The sequence below is a fragment of the Mus caroli genome, unplaced genomic scaffold (assembly GCF_978045245.1).
Source record: "Mus caroli unplaced genomic scaffold, Mus_caroli_1 scaffold_8, whole genome shotgun sequence".
Lineage (NCBI taxonomy): Eukaryota > Metazoa > Chordata > Mammalia > Rodentia > Muridae > Mus > Mus caroli.
The window spans coordinates 80,640,735-80,652,825 of NW_028227263.1; the positions used below are offsets into that span (position 1 = coordinate 80,640,735).

General features: G+C 50.3%; 1 protein-coding gene across 1 annotated transcript in view; it reads left to right on the forward strand.

Annotated features, from left to right (window-relative positions):
* Lrrk1 (leucine rich repeat kinase 1) overlaps nt 1-12,091 on the forward strand; it is a 128,977-nt gene that overhangs the window by 91,982 nt on the left and 24,904 nt on the right. Inside the window, exons 14-21 of the mRNA XM_021167567.3 lie at nt 532-644; nt 1,051-1,265; nt 3,622-3,786; nt 4,759-4,931; nt 5,919-6,039; nt 6,411-6,570; nt 7,932-8,208; nt 10,235-10,406. Coding sequence (XP_021023226.1) covers nt 532-644; nt 1,051-1,265; nt 3,622-3,786; nt 4,759-4,931; nt 5,919-6,039; nt 6,411-6,570; nt 7,932-8,208; nt 10,235-10,406 — 1,396 coding nt within the window. The remainder of the gene's footprint in view (nt 1-531; nt 645-1,050; nt 1,266-3,621; nt 3,787-4,758; nt 4,932-5,918; nt 6,040-6,410; nt 6,571-7,931; nt 8,209-10,234; nt 10,407-12,091) is intronic.

The window sequence follows — 12,091 nt, forward strand, 5'->3', positions numbered from 1 at the left end:
AGGGACCAGGCAGAAGGTCCATCCGAGAATAGCAGGGATTCCAGACTGGGTATGGATGGTGGAGGGAGGAAGATGACTAGCCGTAGCTTGCTGCTTGGCTGGGAGACAGTGAGGAGACAGCGACATCCGTGACCCCTTCGTGTATTGAATTTTATAGTGTGCCAGGTCCTTCCTGTCAGGACCTTAAGCAGCATGCAAAACTTGAGTGCCATAGAATTGTTGCCTTAGGGTTGGAAATGCTGAATCTAGCAAGAGGAAGTAGTGGCCATCTTAATAGTAATAAAAGAGAGGGTGTAGGTGTTGGATGGGGACCCAGTCTGAAGCTGTGAGGACCCACAGAAGACAGCACTAATGTTTTCATTCCTGACGATGCAGGGCCGTGGTGGGTTCAGTGTTTAAATGGAATATTGAAATTAAGGCCTAAGGCATGTGGCTTAGAGTGGAGCTTGACAGTAGCCACCACAGGCTGAGAAGGCTTAAGAGAGCTGTGTTTGTGTGCGTGTTTCTCTCACACCAACTTGTTCACTTCAGTAACCCTGGCCTCCGAGAGCTCCCTCCGGAGCTAGGCCAGCTGGGGAACCTCTGGCAACTGGACATTGAAGATCTGAACATTAGCAACGTGCCTGCAGAAGTCAGGAAAGAAGGTAGGGCCTCCTCAGTTCTGTTCCACTCACCACCTTAGAAGGATAACTTAGGTTCCCTTGGTAGACTTTAAGAATGGGGTCAGTAGGTGAATGAACCCAATTCCCGCCTCATCGTTTGGGAAGATGCTGTGAAAGTGACCCTGACACAGCAGCTACCATGGTAATAAGGTTCAGAATGGCTAGGTAGTAAAGTATGCCAACTAGGGCAGCAAGGATGTTGTCCTTCGGTTCTGACTTTCATACTTAAGTTTTGGAGTGGTTATTATCATCCAGTCCCTCTCAAAGATCCCTGGAACATATAGAAATGGTCCCTTTGGGATGGAGTTTTGGCCTCTTAAAAATGTGAGTGCATTCCCTTTATACATCATCTAGGCGCCCACCTTCTTCCTCCTCTGATTTCTCACAGGCCCGAAAGCAACACTCTCTTTCCTGCGCGCTCAGCTGCGCAAAGCAGAGAAGTGTAAGCTGATGAAGATGATCCTCGTGGGTCCCCCACGCCAGGGCAAGTCCACACTCCTGGAGATCTTACAGACCGGGAAGGCCCCGCAGCTAGCACACAGTGAAGCCACCATCAGGACCACCAAATGGGAGCTCCAGAGACCAGCAGGCTCCAAAGCCAAGGTGAAGAATGGTGGACATGCAGTCCATGTGGGTGGGAAGGACCTCCCCCTGGGCTGTTCTCTGTTCTCTTGGGGATCCTGGGTGTTCTGAGTCCAAGGCTCAAGATGTTCTGTGCTGCTCTGGACCAGGTCTTGCCAAGAGCGACAAGTCTGTTCTTTCCATGACCTCGCCGCCTCTCTATCATAATGGAGTCAAGGCTCTTGGCCAGTGGCCCTTGACCCCAGCTGTCATCTGTTGGAGTCCCCTGTGGGGCTTTTAACGAACTCGTGCTCAGGCTTCAAAGCTGGCCTCCGTGACATAGACTCATACAGGCTAGGGCGGGGCTCCCCTGGGACTAAGAACAAAGTACCAAGGCAGGCAGTGAGAGATACCTCAGCATCTGGGCCCCTTAAAAAGAGAGCAGGAGGACACCCCAGGAGCCCATGTCCCCTTCCTGACTCCGGGTTCTGTTGGAGCTCTCCAAAAGTCCCATTAAATGTCCTGTTGAAAACGAATCTTTCCCCACTGTGTCTGTCATCCTTGTTTCTGCTCAGGACCAAGCAGGTAGAAATAAACTTTTATTTTCTTTTTTAAACCGTTTGAATCAGAGAAGAGCCTGTGGGATCTCAGGTGTGCCACTCATGTTAGCTACTGTCATGTTGCTGTGACCAAAATACGAAATACCTCTCAGGAATGACTTAGAGGAGAGCATGTGTATTTTGGCTCACGGTCCCAGAGGTTTCAGTCCGCGGTCGTTAATGAGCAGAACATCATGACAACAGTTGAAGTGTGTGATGAGGACAGCTGTTCACATCATGGGGGTCAGGAAGCAGGCAGTGGCAGGAAGTGACCAAGATAATATACTCCCAAGGACCTGCCTTTAGCAACCTACTTCCTCTATGTATGTCTTAACGTTCCTGGAACTTCCTGATATCTCACTATCAAGGGACCAAGTGTTTAAAACAGAAACCTCCAGCAGGCACTTCAAATCCAAACTGTAGCGGCGTTCCAACCAAAGAACACACAGAGAGCAGCTCCGCCCTGAGAGCCAGACAGTGCCGTCCTTATCATTTTATATGTGTTTCTGCCTTCTTGTGGCAACTCTGGGGTCCAGGGCACAAAGAGGTCTGCAGGGTAGAAAGCAGAGAAGCTGTGTCCGGCTGGAGCATGGTTTTCTTCTTCAAGCCCAGGACAATGAGAGGTATGTTTGATTGAAGAGTTTGTCCCATGGTGAATCAGGGCAATCCACTTTGAGAAATGGAGCTCTTAGGCTGAAGGTATAAGCTAACATACTCGGAGCTGGTCCTCTTTAGAATGGGGCCCTTGGAACCAGGAGTACAGGTCAGTGGGATAGCCTATGCTTAGCATGAACAAGGCCATGCGTTCAATCCCCAGCACCCAGAGTAAGAATAAGAACAGGGTCCTGCCTGCTGGGTTCAGAACGTCGAGATAATGAATACCAGGCACTCGGAGCAGACAGGGAGTGACTAGCTGACTCACGCCTGCAAGTTCTCTATAATAACCAGAATCTTCTACAGTCCCCTTGGCTCTGCTGTTTGGACAGTGACTCAGTCACTTTTGCTCCCAGCTGGTCTTCAGTGATTGGGCGCCCAGGCTTGAGGGCTGGATGGCTTGAACCCTTCCCCCCACCCCACCCCCTCACTTTAAAGCTGTTGCTGCTTGGTGAACACGAGGCCCATCCCCCTCTGTGTGGCTGACCTTTAGCTGGCTGAGAACAGCTGTCTGCTTTCATCTTTATACAAAACCAGGTCAGCATGCTGTCTATGTCTTGGAGGCCAAAGTGCTGCCTCATGGAAATGACGCCTGGCTATGGCTAACTGTGGCCTCGGTTTCTCCGCCAGCTCTGAGCTCATGCAGTGATCCAGAAACCATTTACGCAGCCTTCCTGGCAGCCCAGTTCCTGTTGTAGGATTCTCAAGTCCCATCCCGGGGGTTTCCCATCCTCGTTGGTGGGCTCTAACCTTTGACCTACATGAGTTCAGGGATGCCTCCTCCATCTGGCCCTTGCACAGAGGGGGGGCGGGGGCATGATGTCAAAGCAAGTGGGGGTGGGGGGTGTCTCCTGCAACCAGATGTCTTCCAACTGTGGGGAGCCTAAGATGACCAACACAACAGGCCATGATTTCCTCAGAGACCCTGCTCTGTTAGCTTCAAATAGAAGCCCTCAGACGTCTACCTTTGTGCCACTGGGCAGGTTTCCCTGGCCAGGATTTTTAATTCCTAAGACACACTGGAGTCTGTAATTTTTCCATGGCCATGTCTTTTCCAGATGCGTTCCAAGTTGTACATTTTATTGTGGTTTCCTTGCCCCCTTGGTCACTCAAATGCCCTCTTCTGTGCCTTGTTGCTCAAGTAGGTTGAGTCCGTAGAGTTCAACGTCTGGGACATCGGGGGCCCGGCTAGCATGGCCACGGTCAATCAGTGCTTCTTCACAGACAAGGCGCTGTATGTGGTGGTCTGGAACCTGGCACTGGGAGAGGAAGCCGTGGCCAACCTCCAGTTCTGGCTGCTCAACATTGAGGTGAGGAGACGCCTCCTTTGCCCTCTAGTGCTCAGGTCCCAGCATGCCACGGTTCTGTGGTCTGAAGCATTGTGTGGGTGATGATAAAAGGGACCACATAAGGAAAAGACACTCTTCTTGTTGAAGGGCTCCCCCAGAGGGCCCAATGTCTTCCAACTGTGGGGTGCCTAAGATAATCTTGGTTCTTGGTTGATTTTCGCATCAAGAATCAGTGGCCTCCTGGGCTCAAGAGCCCAGTGTGCTTGTCATTTTCTTTTTTTGTTTTGTTTTGTTTTGTTTTGTTTCTTTTCGAGACAGGGTTTCTCTGTATAGCCCTGGCTGTCCTGGATCTCACTTTGTAGACCAGGCTGGCCTGGAACTCAGAAATCCTCCTGCCTTGCCTCTGCCTCTGCCTCTGCCTCTGCCTCTGCCTCTGCCTCTGCCTCTGCCTCTGCCTCTGCCTCTGCCTCTGCCTCTGCCTCTGCCTCTGCCTCTGCCTCTGCCTCTGCCTCTGCCTCTGCCTCTGCCTCTGCCTCTGCCTCTGCCTCTGCCTCTGCCTCTGCCTCTGCCTCTGCCTCTGCCTCTGCCTCTGCCTCCCGAATGCTGGGATTAAAGGTGTGCACCACTATGCCCGGCTCATTTGTCATTTTCTTATTTACCTTAAACCCAATAACCCTGTGCGTGCAAGGCAGGCAGCACTCCCTCTCAGTGTGAAGATGCCATTGGGCAGACACAGGCCTCTCCCTCGGGTAGGCAGAAGGACCAGGCATCCCTCTCCATGGGCTAAATACAGCACCATTGCATGGAGCAGATCAGTTCATAAGCGTTCATGCCCCTCAGTTCATAACGGACCCATGATGTTAGAGTTTGCAAGATGGTGGCCGAGCATGGACCACTAGCCTCCAAGGTTGGCACACTTGCACACTGAGGAAACTGTTTTCCATTCTTTATTGGGGGAAAAGATACAGGGTTAGCTGTGGGGTTCTGTTTCAGGCCAAGGCCCCAAATGCCGTTGTGCTGGTGGTTGGGACACACCTGGACCTAATCGAAGCTAAGTTCCGAGTGGAGAGGATAGCAACCCTGCGTGCCTACGTGCTGGCACTCTGCCGGTCGCCATCGGGCTCCAGGGCTACGGGCTTCCCGGACATCACTTTCAAACACTTGCAGTGAGTATTGCCTACCTCTTTCTCATTCGCTAAGATCCAATTCTACCTGGAATCTGTCACAGGGATGAGCCAGGCTCCTCTGGAGAGAGGATGGCACCCTGAGCAGGGGATGACCCATTAGATGATTAGAGAGACAGGGTCTCCAGACTCCATAACTGTCCTTCTTTCCTTCCTGGGCCCTCCCCTCCCATAAGAGCCAGTGCCAAGAGCACACAGCTCCCACGGAACAAAGACACATGAACCTGAGCACCATCAACAGTACTTTCAGATCACTGATCACGGACCAGCATCCCAGTCCTTGCGTTGGGTCTGCTCACAAGAACTGAGAGCAACTGCTGAGTCTGAAAGCAGCGGCAGACTGTGAAGTGGGGTGGGCTGGTGCTGAGGAGACTAGCCACCCCGTGTGTGTCACTCAGTTAACCTCTCATCAGTAGCCACCACATCGCCAGGGCTGTGATGCTCAGGCCATGAATCTGAGGCTCAGTTACAAACGTGAGAATCCCTGAGCAGACTCAACGTGTGCTGCTGCAGCTACTCTAGGATTCCCTCACTCTGGGTGTGATGGCATGAGTGCTGTGCACAGGTCAGGATGGCCTGACAGTCAGAATACAGCACCAGGATTTGGAGGGACTCCTGGTATGCCCCCAGGAAAGACTTGGAAGGGTCTTTAATAACAGGAGTGCTGGCTGGTTCATAGTCACAGCTTTAACATAAATGTCTCTTTCTAAGCTGGCACTCTTGGGAGGCCCAGTACCTCTGGGCCTTCCTCTTCCCCTGTGAACTCAGCCTATTGGGAAGACAGACCAAAGCAGCATGTCGTAGGACATCCAACATGGGGCTGTGCACAGAGAAAGGCGTCCAAAGCCTTCTTTCCTATTCTCTCTTTCAATGGCTATTTGGGACAAATCTCCAGGGAAACAGGGATGCTATGTGCCCCCGAAGCAAAGAGGCGGTCTGTTAATTAAGCCCCAGTGTTTGCACATACAGTGAGATCTCCTGCAAGAATCTGGAAGGGCAGGAGGGGCTGCGGCAACTGATCTTCCATGTCACGTGCAACATGAAGGATGTGGGTAGCACTATCGGCTGTCAAAAACTCGCCGGCAGGCTGGTGAGTGTCCCCGCATCCCGTCAGGTCAGAGGTTCCTCCTTTCCACTGTTGGGGTCCACACTTCTGTCCCCCTTTTGCTATAAGGCACATGGGTGCGTTTAAAGGTCAGTAGTGTCAGGTGGGGGCGGGGAAGGATCCTTGGCCATCACAATAGTCCTGGCATCACTAAATCTGCCGTTACCCTGTGTGGGTGTCCCCAACTGAGGTGGAGCAAAGCCATGCTCAGAGTTCCATGTCTGCAGTTCTAATGCTGTAAAGGCACATCCTCTGGTCCTAAGACCATATAGTGGGGACGATGGTGGGGAGTGTTGGTGCAGGCAGCATGCACCCCTGGCACCTGATAGGCCCATCTTTGCCCCACCTGCACCCAGATCCCCAGGAGCTACATAAGCCTACAGGAGGCCGTACTGGCTGAGCAACAGCGCCGCAGTCTGGGTGACCAAGTACAGTATCTGACGGACAGGCAGCTGGACCAGCTGGTAGAGCAGACGCCTGGCAATGATATCAAAGACTATGAGGACCTGCAGTCTGGTAGGCCAGGAGTGGGTACCCAGGCATTGGTATGGGGGACCGGAAGGCTGGCGGAGGGTGGGGTGAGACATCTGTGAGGGTCCTGTTCATCACATCTCCACCTGGACCCTCAGCACAGCAGGCTAGCAGGTTTACGTGACAGCACTCAACACTTCCTGGAGTCTGCCTGCCTATGTGCTGCCTCCTTCCACTTCTCCTTGCTACCCCACCCCTACCGTCCCTCCACCTGCCCCTTTTTCCTTGGACAAAGAACATGGCAGCTGTTCTGCAGAGGATGCACAACAGGCAAAAATCAAACTGGTCACCACCCTCCAGGACTTTGGTCCAGGCTAAACAATTACAACCAGTTCTTATTGTTCATGGTAGTTAGCATCTAAAATATTGCTATGGCTACTACGTTGGCAGATACAGACCATTGCTCCTGGAGGAAGATAAGGTTAGGTTTTTGCCTGCTTCTAGTCACACTGGCATCAATGAAGCAGTCAATCACCTTGTTTCACATATGCCACTGCTCTGGTTTCCTTTCATTTGGTGTGATAAAATACGCTGACCACAGCAACTTAGAGGAGGAGAGGGTTGACTTGGCTTACAATTCCAGGTTCCAGTCCATCACTATGAGTAAGTCAAAGCAGAAATCCTGGAAGTTCATCACATAACATCCACAGTCAAGAGGAAAGGGAAACAAATGGACTCCTGCTGGCTGATTGCTCAGTTCCTTGAGCTTTCTTCTTTTTTATACTATTTAGGATTCCCTGTGTAGGGAATGGTGCCACCCACAATGGGCTATATCAATTAATAAGGTAGTCTCCCACAGATACATCCACAGGCCAAACTGATCTAGGTCATTCCTCAATTGCAATTCTTCTAGGTGATTCTTGATTGTATCAAGTTAACAATATACACATATACCTTATCTAACTATGTAACAGGCATGGCTGAAGTATTAGGTCATGCAGTGGCCTTTATATAGTTTCTGCCTCAACATTGTTTACCTAATGACATATTTTCTCTGTAAATCACAGTCTTGTATGTAGAAACACTAGACAACCTTTTAGCCCTGTTTTGGAGGGTCATTTTAGACAGCAAAATTGCCCCCCAGATAACATGGCAATCAATAGACCATAGAAGGGACACTCACAGGATGAGAGCTCGGTTAGGAACATGTACATGGGACCACTCACACTTTTCATGCAGCTCAGCAAGTACCTACACAGAACTGTGGAAGTGCCTCACGGGTTGCTTTAGGAGGATCATGAGTAAATTTCATCATGGGCCTGGCATGCCAGAAGCATCGGTTTCTTCCTGAGTCCCCTTTGGTCCCTATGTGGTTCTGACACAGCATCCTCCCTCCCTCTTGGCAGCCATCAGCTTCCTCATAGAAACTGGGACCCTGCTGCACTTTCCAGACACAAGCCATGGCCTAAGGAACCTCTACTTCCTGGATCCCATCTGGCTCTCTGAATGCCTGCAGAGGATCTTTAACATCAAGGGCTCACGGTCAGTAGCAAAGAATGGGGTGATCCGAGCAGAAGACCTCAGGATGCTGCTGGTGGGGACAGGCTTCACACAGCAGACTGAGGAGCAATACTTCCAGTTCCTAGCCAAGTTCGAGATTGCCCTCCCTGTTGCCAATGACAGGTAAGCCCACAGCCCGGAGTTTTCGGAAGGAAGGAAGGAAGGAAGGAAGGAAGGAAGGAAGGAAGGAAGGAAGGAAGGAAGGAAGGAAGGAATGGGGTCTTAGGATACTGGTGGCCTCACTAAGATTTCCAGGGCTACCACCACCCAGGATAACTAGCTCCTGGGGATGTCCAGTTGCCCCATGTAGGAGAGCAGAAGAGTAGACACAAGGGCCTCACTTCAATGACTCCATATCTGGTGTCATGGGCTACTCTTGGGGCAGTTGGAAGAAGTCTACTTATCAACCATGAATTACCTAACCCAATGATCTCTGACTTAAATAGGGATACCTAGTTTATTATATTTAGTGTGATTAGTTTTATAGTTGGGTACAAGTCCGGTAGCTTCTCATTTGTTTTATATTTATAGCATTCGGTTTGTTCCTTGGTTCCTTCTGTTCTACCTTCTTCTGGGTTAATCACTTTTCCAGTCTTTATATTCATCCTATCTGTTCTAGATGCCTTCTGTGGTCCCACTAGGTGTTAGAATACCCATCCTTAGTAGTGTCTTCTCACATGCCTCTTCCCAACATTACCCACATCACTCCATGTCAGCATTCATCTTCCTGGACATCACAACTGCCAACGTCCCAAACCCTGAAGAGGGACCCCTGAGAGGGCTGAGGAGGCACATGGGGTCCAGAGCTCCAGAGGCTACACAGTCTCCAGAAGATGTCCTGGCTCATGCCATTCACTTCCTGGGTTTGATGTTGGTATGGCCATGAGGCAGCAACTGGTGTCCAAAATCCGTAGTCCTTTGTGATATATCTGCCATAGAACACACCGCTCCTCTGTCCCCAACACCAGAGCCCTACAGTACCACCAGAGACTTCTGGGGAACTGGGCTGCTCCCTGGGAAGCCATTCTAGAGAGTCTGTTGATGCAATCTGGGCATCCATAGAGACATCCCTGCTTTACCCTTGGCTGTGTGGGTTTGGGAGGGGTCTCAAGACCTTCTTGCTCCCTTTGTATGGGGCCATGAGCTGAGTCCTAAAGAGAGAAACCTCAAAAAGGAATTCAAGGAGACACAGTCTCATGGCAGACTTTTTGGTCCTGTAGCTTGTTTGGACTATTTCTGCTCCTTCTTCAGTGTCCCCTGAGCCTTAGGTAGAGTTGTAGGTGGATCATTTGCAGCTGGGCAACCTACAATCAGTTGTCTCTGCAGTTTGACCAATTATGATAATAGTCTCTGTTAACTGCAAAAGGAGCTTCCCTGATGAGGGGTGAGAGCCGCACTGATCTGTGAGTACAAGGATGAGTTTTAGAATGCAGTTAGGACATTTTCTGGTCTCCATGGTCCCTATTCACATGGCATACAGAGATACATGCAGGCAAAACAGCTATACGCATCTTCATCATCGTCATCGTCTCTTTTAAAAGAGGAACGAGCCTAGCCACTGAGTCTCCAGGATACCCTGTGCCTGCCCCCTCAGCTCACAGCTCACAGCACATAGTGGATGTCACTTTCCAGATGCATTTGTAGGGAGGGGCTTCCCAGCAGTCAGCTCTTTAAAATGACAATGGACAAGCACACCTAGGTCATGCAGTGATGCAAGGTTTTAACCATGACCACATGTGCTTGCGTTCCCATAAAACATGTGTTTTGTGCGAACTCTCCATGTTCTCAGCTTTAAGGCAGTTGTGTTGTTTTAATTAGCCAAGGACAATAAACAGTTTCAAGGACCAGCAGCAGTTACCCTGACCCCAGTATCTGTGCTGTTCTCAGAGCTCTGCAGCTGTATTCGGCTTTCCTCCACCAACCCAAGTCGATGTTAAGTGATTTCACAACCACAACCCAGTTTTCTGAGAAGCAACTTCGATTTGCTGTGTCTGGCATTCTTATGCCTTTACATCTTCCCTCTGCCTCGCTCTAGTGTCTCGAAGTCCATAGGGAGGGCCTTGTCAGCCCATACCTCCCCACGATCCAGCATCTTTAGAGGCCAGGGTCTCAGGCCATGATAATCAACCTCTCCCCTTATGTGTTTCAGCTACCTCCTACCACACCTCCTTCCATCCAAGCCTGGGCTGGACACCCACAGCATGCGGCACCCAATGGCTAACACCATCCAGCGGGTGTTTAAGATGAGCTTCGTGCCTGTTGGCTTCTGGCAACGGTTCATAGCACGGATGCTAATCAGCTTGGCTGAGATGGACCTGCAGGTAGCATGGTTTTCAGCACACTGTTGGGGGAAGACTACATCCTCTGTGCTAGTGAGACCTAACTGAAGGTTGCCCTCCTGAAGAGTTGTAACTGATGGAGGGTCAGGAAGTAGATGTAGCATGAATCCATTGTCCTTGGCTGGGAACGCCAAATTTTTACCCATCTTGCTTAGACTACTCCCTCCTCAAGTTACGGTCCCAAATGTTAGCCATTTCCAAGTTACTGTGGAACTTGTTCTAGCAGAAGCAGGCTCCCCCATGAAGCCACCATGGTTTTGGTGCAGTAGTTATGAACTGGGCCAAGAACTAGCATTTAAAATCGTGTCCCAGCACCATGACTTCATGGTCTTGCTATCCTGGGTGTTGTGATTATAAAAAGATAAATAGATATAAAAGATGATATGTTCTATGGGGGTGTGGTGAGATATGGGGGGGAGGGGGTGCCTCAGCAGGCCCATGACAAGGCATCCCTTCCCCCTGAGGGACCAGCCATACAACCGTATAGTATACAATAGAGTTTATTCAGGACATGGGGAAGGAAGTTGAGAGGGTAGTCGAGGCAGAGAAAGGCAGAGAGAAGGAGAGAGTAGAGAAGTAGGGGCTGGCCATGGCCACATGGAAAGGGGGGAAGGGAAGGGGGAGAAAAGAGCCTAAGAGGGCAAGAGAGAAGCAAGCAGGAAGAAGGAATAAGAGAGGGAGGAGGGAGTAAGCAGCCCCTTTTACAGTGGGCCAGGCCTACCTGGCTGTTGCCAGGTAACTGTGGGGGTGGAGTCCAGACAGAATACCAACACTGGATATATATACACTTTGGCTCCCCCAATAGGAATCCATAACTGACACAGCCCTTCCCGAATCACTCAAATGTAAAAGCTTGGCTGTAAGCACCCACACATAAGTACCATTGTAAGAACAACTTACAGGAGTTGGTTCTCTCCGTTCCCCTTGTAGCCCCAGGGATCGAACTCAGGTTGTCAAGCTTAGCAATGAGCATCTGAGCTAAGCCATCTCACTGGAGAATCTAAGGATTGGAGTTAGATGTGCATCCCTGCATCACTCTGGCTTTGTAAAGTTGCCTGATGATACCACTCTGCAGCCAAGCTTGGAACCACTGTTGGAAAAAAACAAAAAAAATCCCTTGCTTTGGTTACAAAGAAGAGCCAGACCAAGGCTCATGTTCTGTGGGTCCAGCTAGAATTACAGAGAGGGGGCCATGTTGTCAGTCAACAGTAATGTCATGCAAGGCAGTCATACAGAAGTAATGTTTATCTAGAGCAGTAGTTCTCAAAGTGGGGTTCACAGACCAGCAAAACTGACCTCACCTGCGATCCTGTGAGAGATGCTCACAGTCAAGCCCCAACTCCAGATTTATCACCTCAGAAACTTCAGGAAGGAGTCCTGCTGTGTTGTTGACAGCACCGCCAGGGGTTCGTGCCACACGCTACAGTTTGTGAGTCCCTGACATGGACTAGGACTGTTGAAGTGTTGAATCTTTTTGACCCTGATCTCTGCTTGAGTTTGCTTTTGCCAGCCTCCAATTAGAATGCCATTACTGAATTATAACGTCTTGGCTCAGTAAAGATGGTCTTTGATCGTCCCATCTTCTGGGAAGAAAAATAAACATAAGAGGCTGAAAATCGATCAAGACTGTTGCACCCTGTGTCGAGATGGCAGAGGCTTGAGGCGGT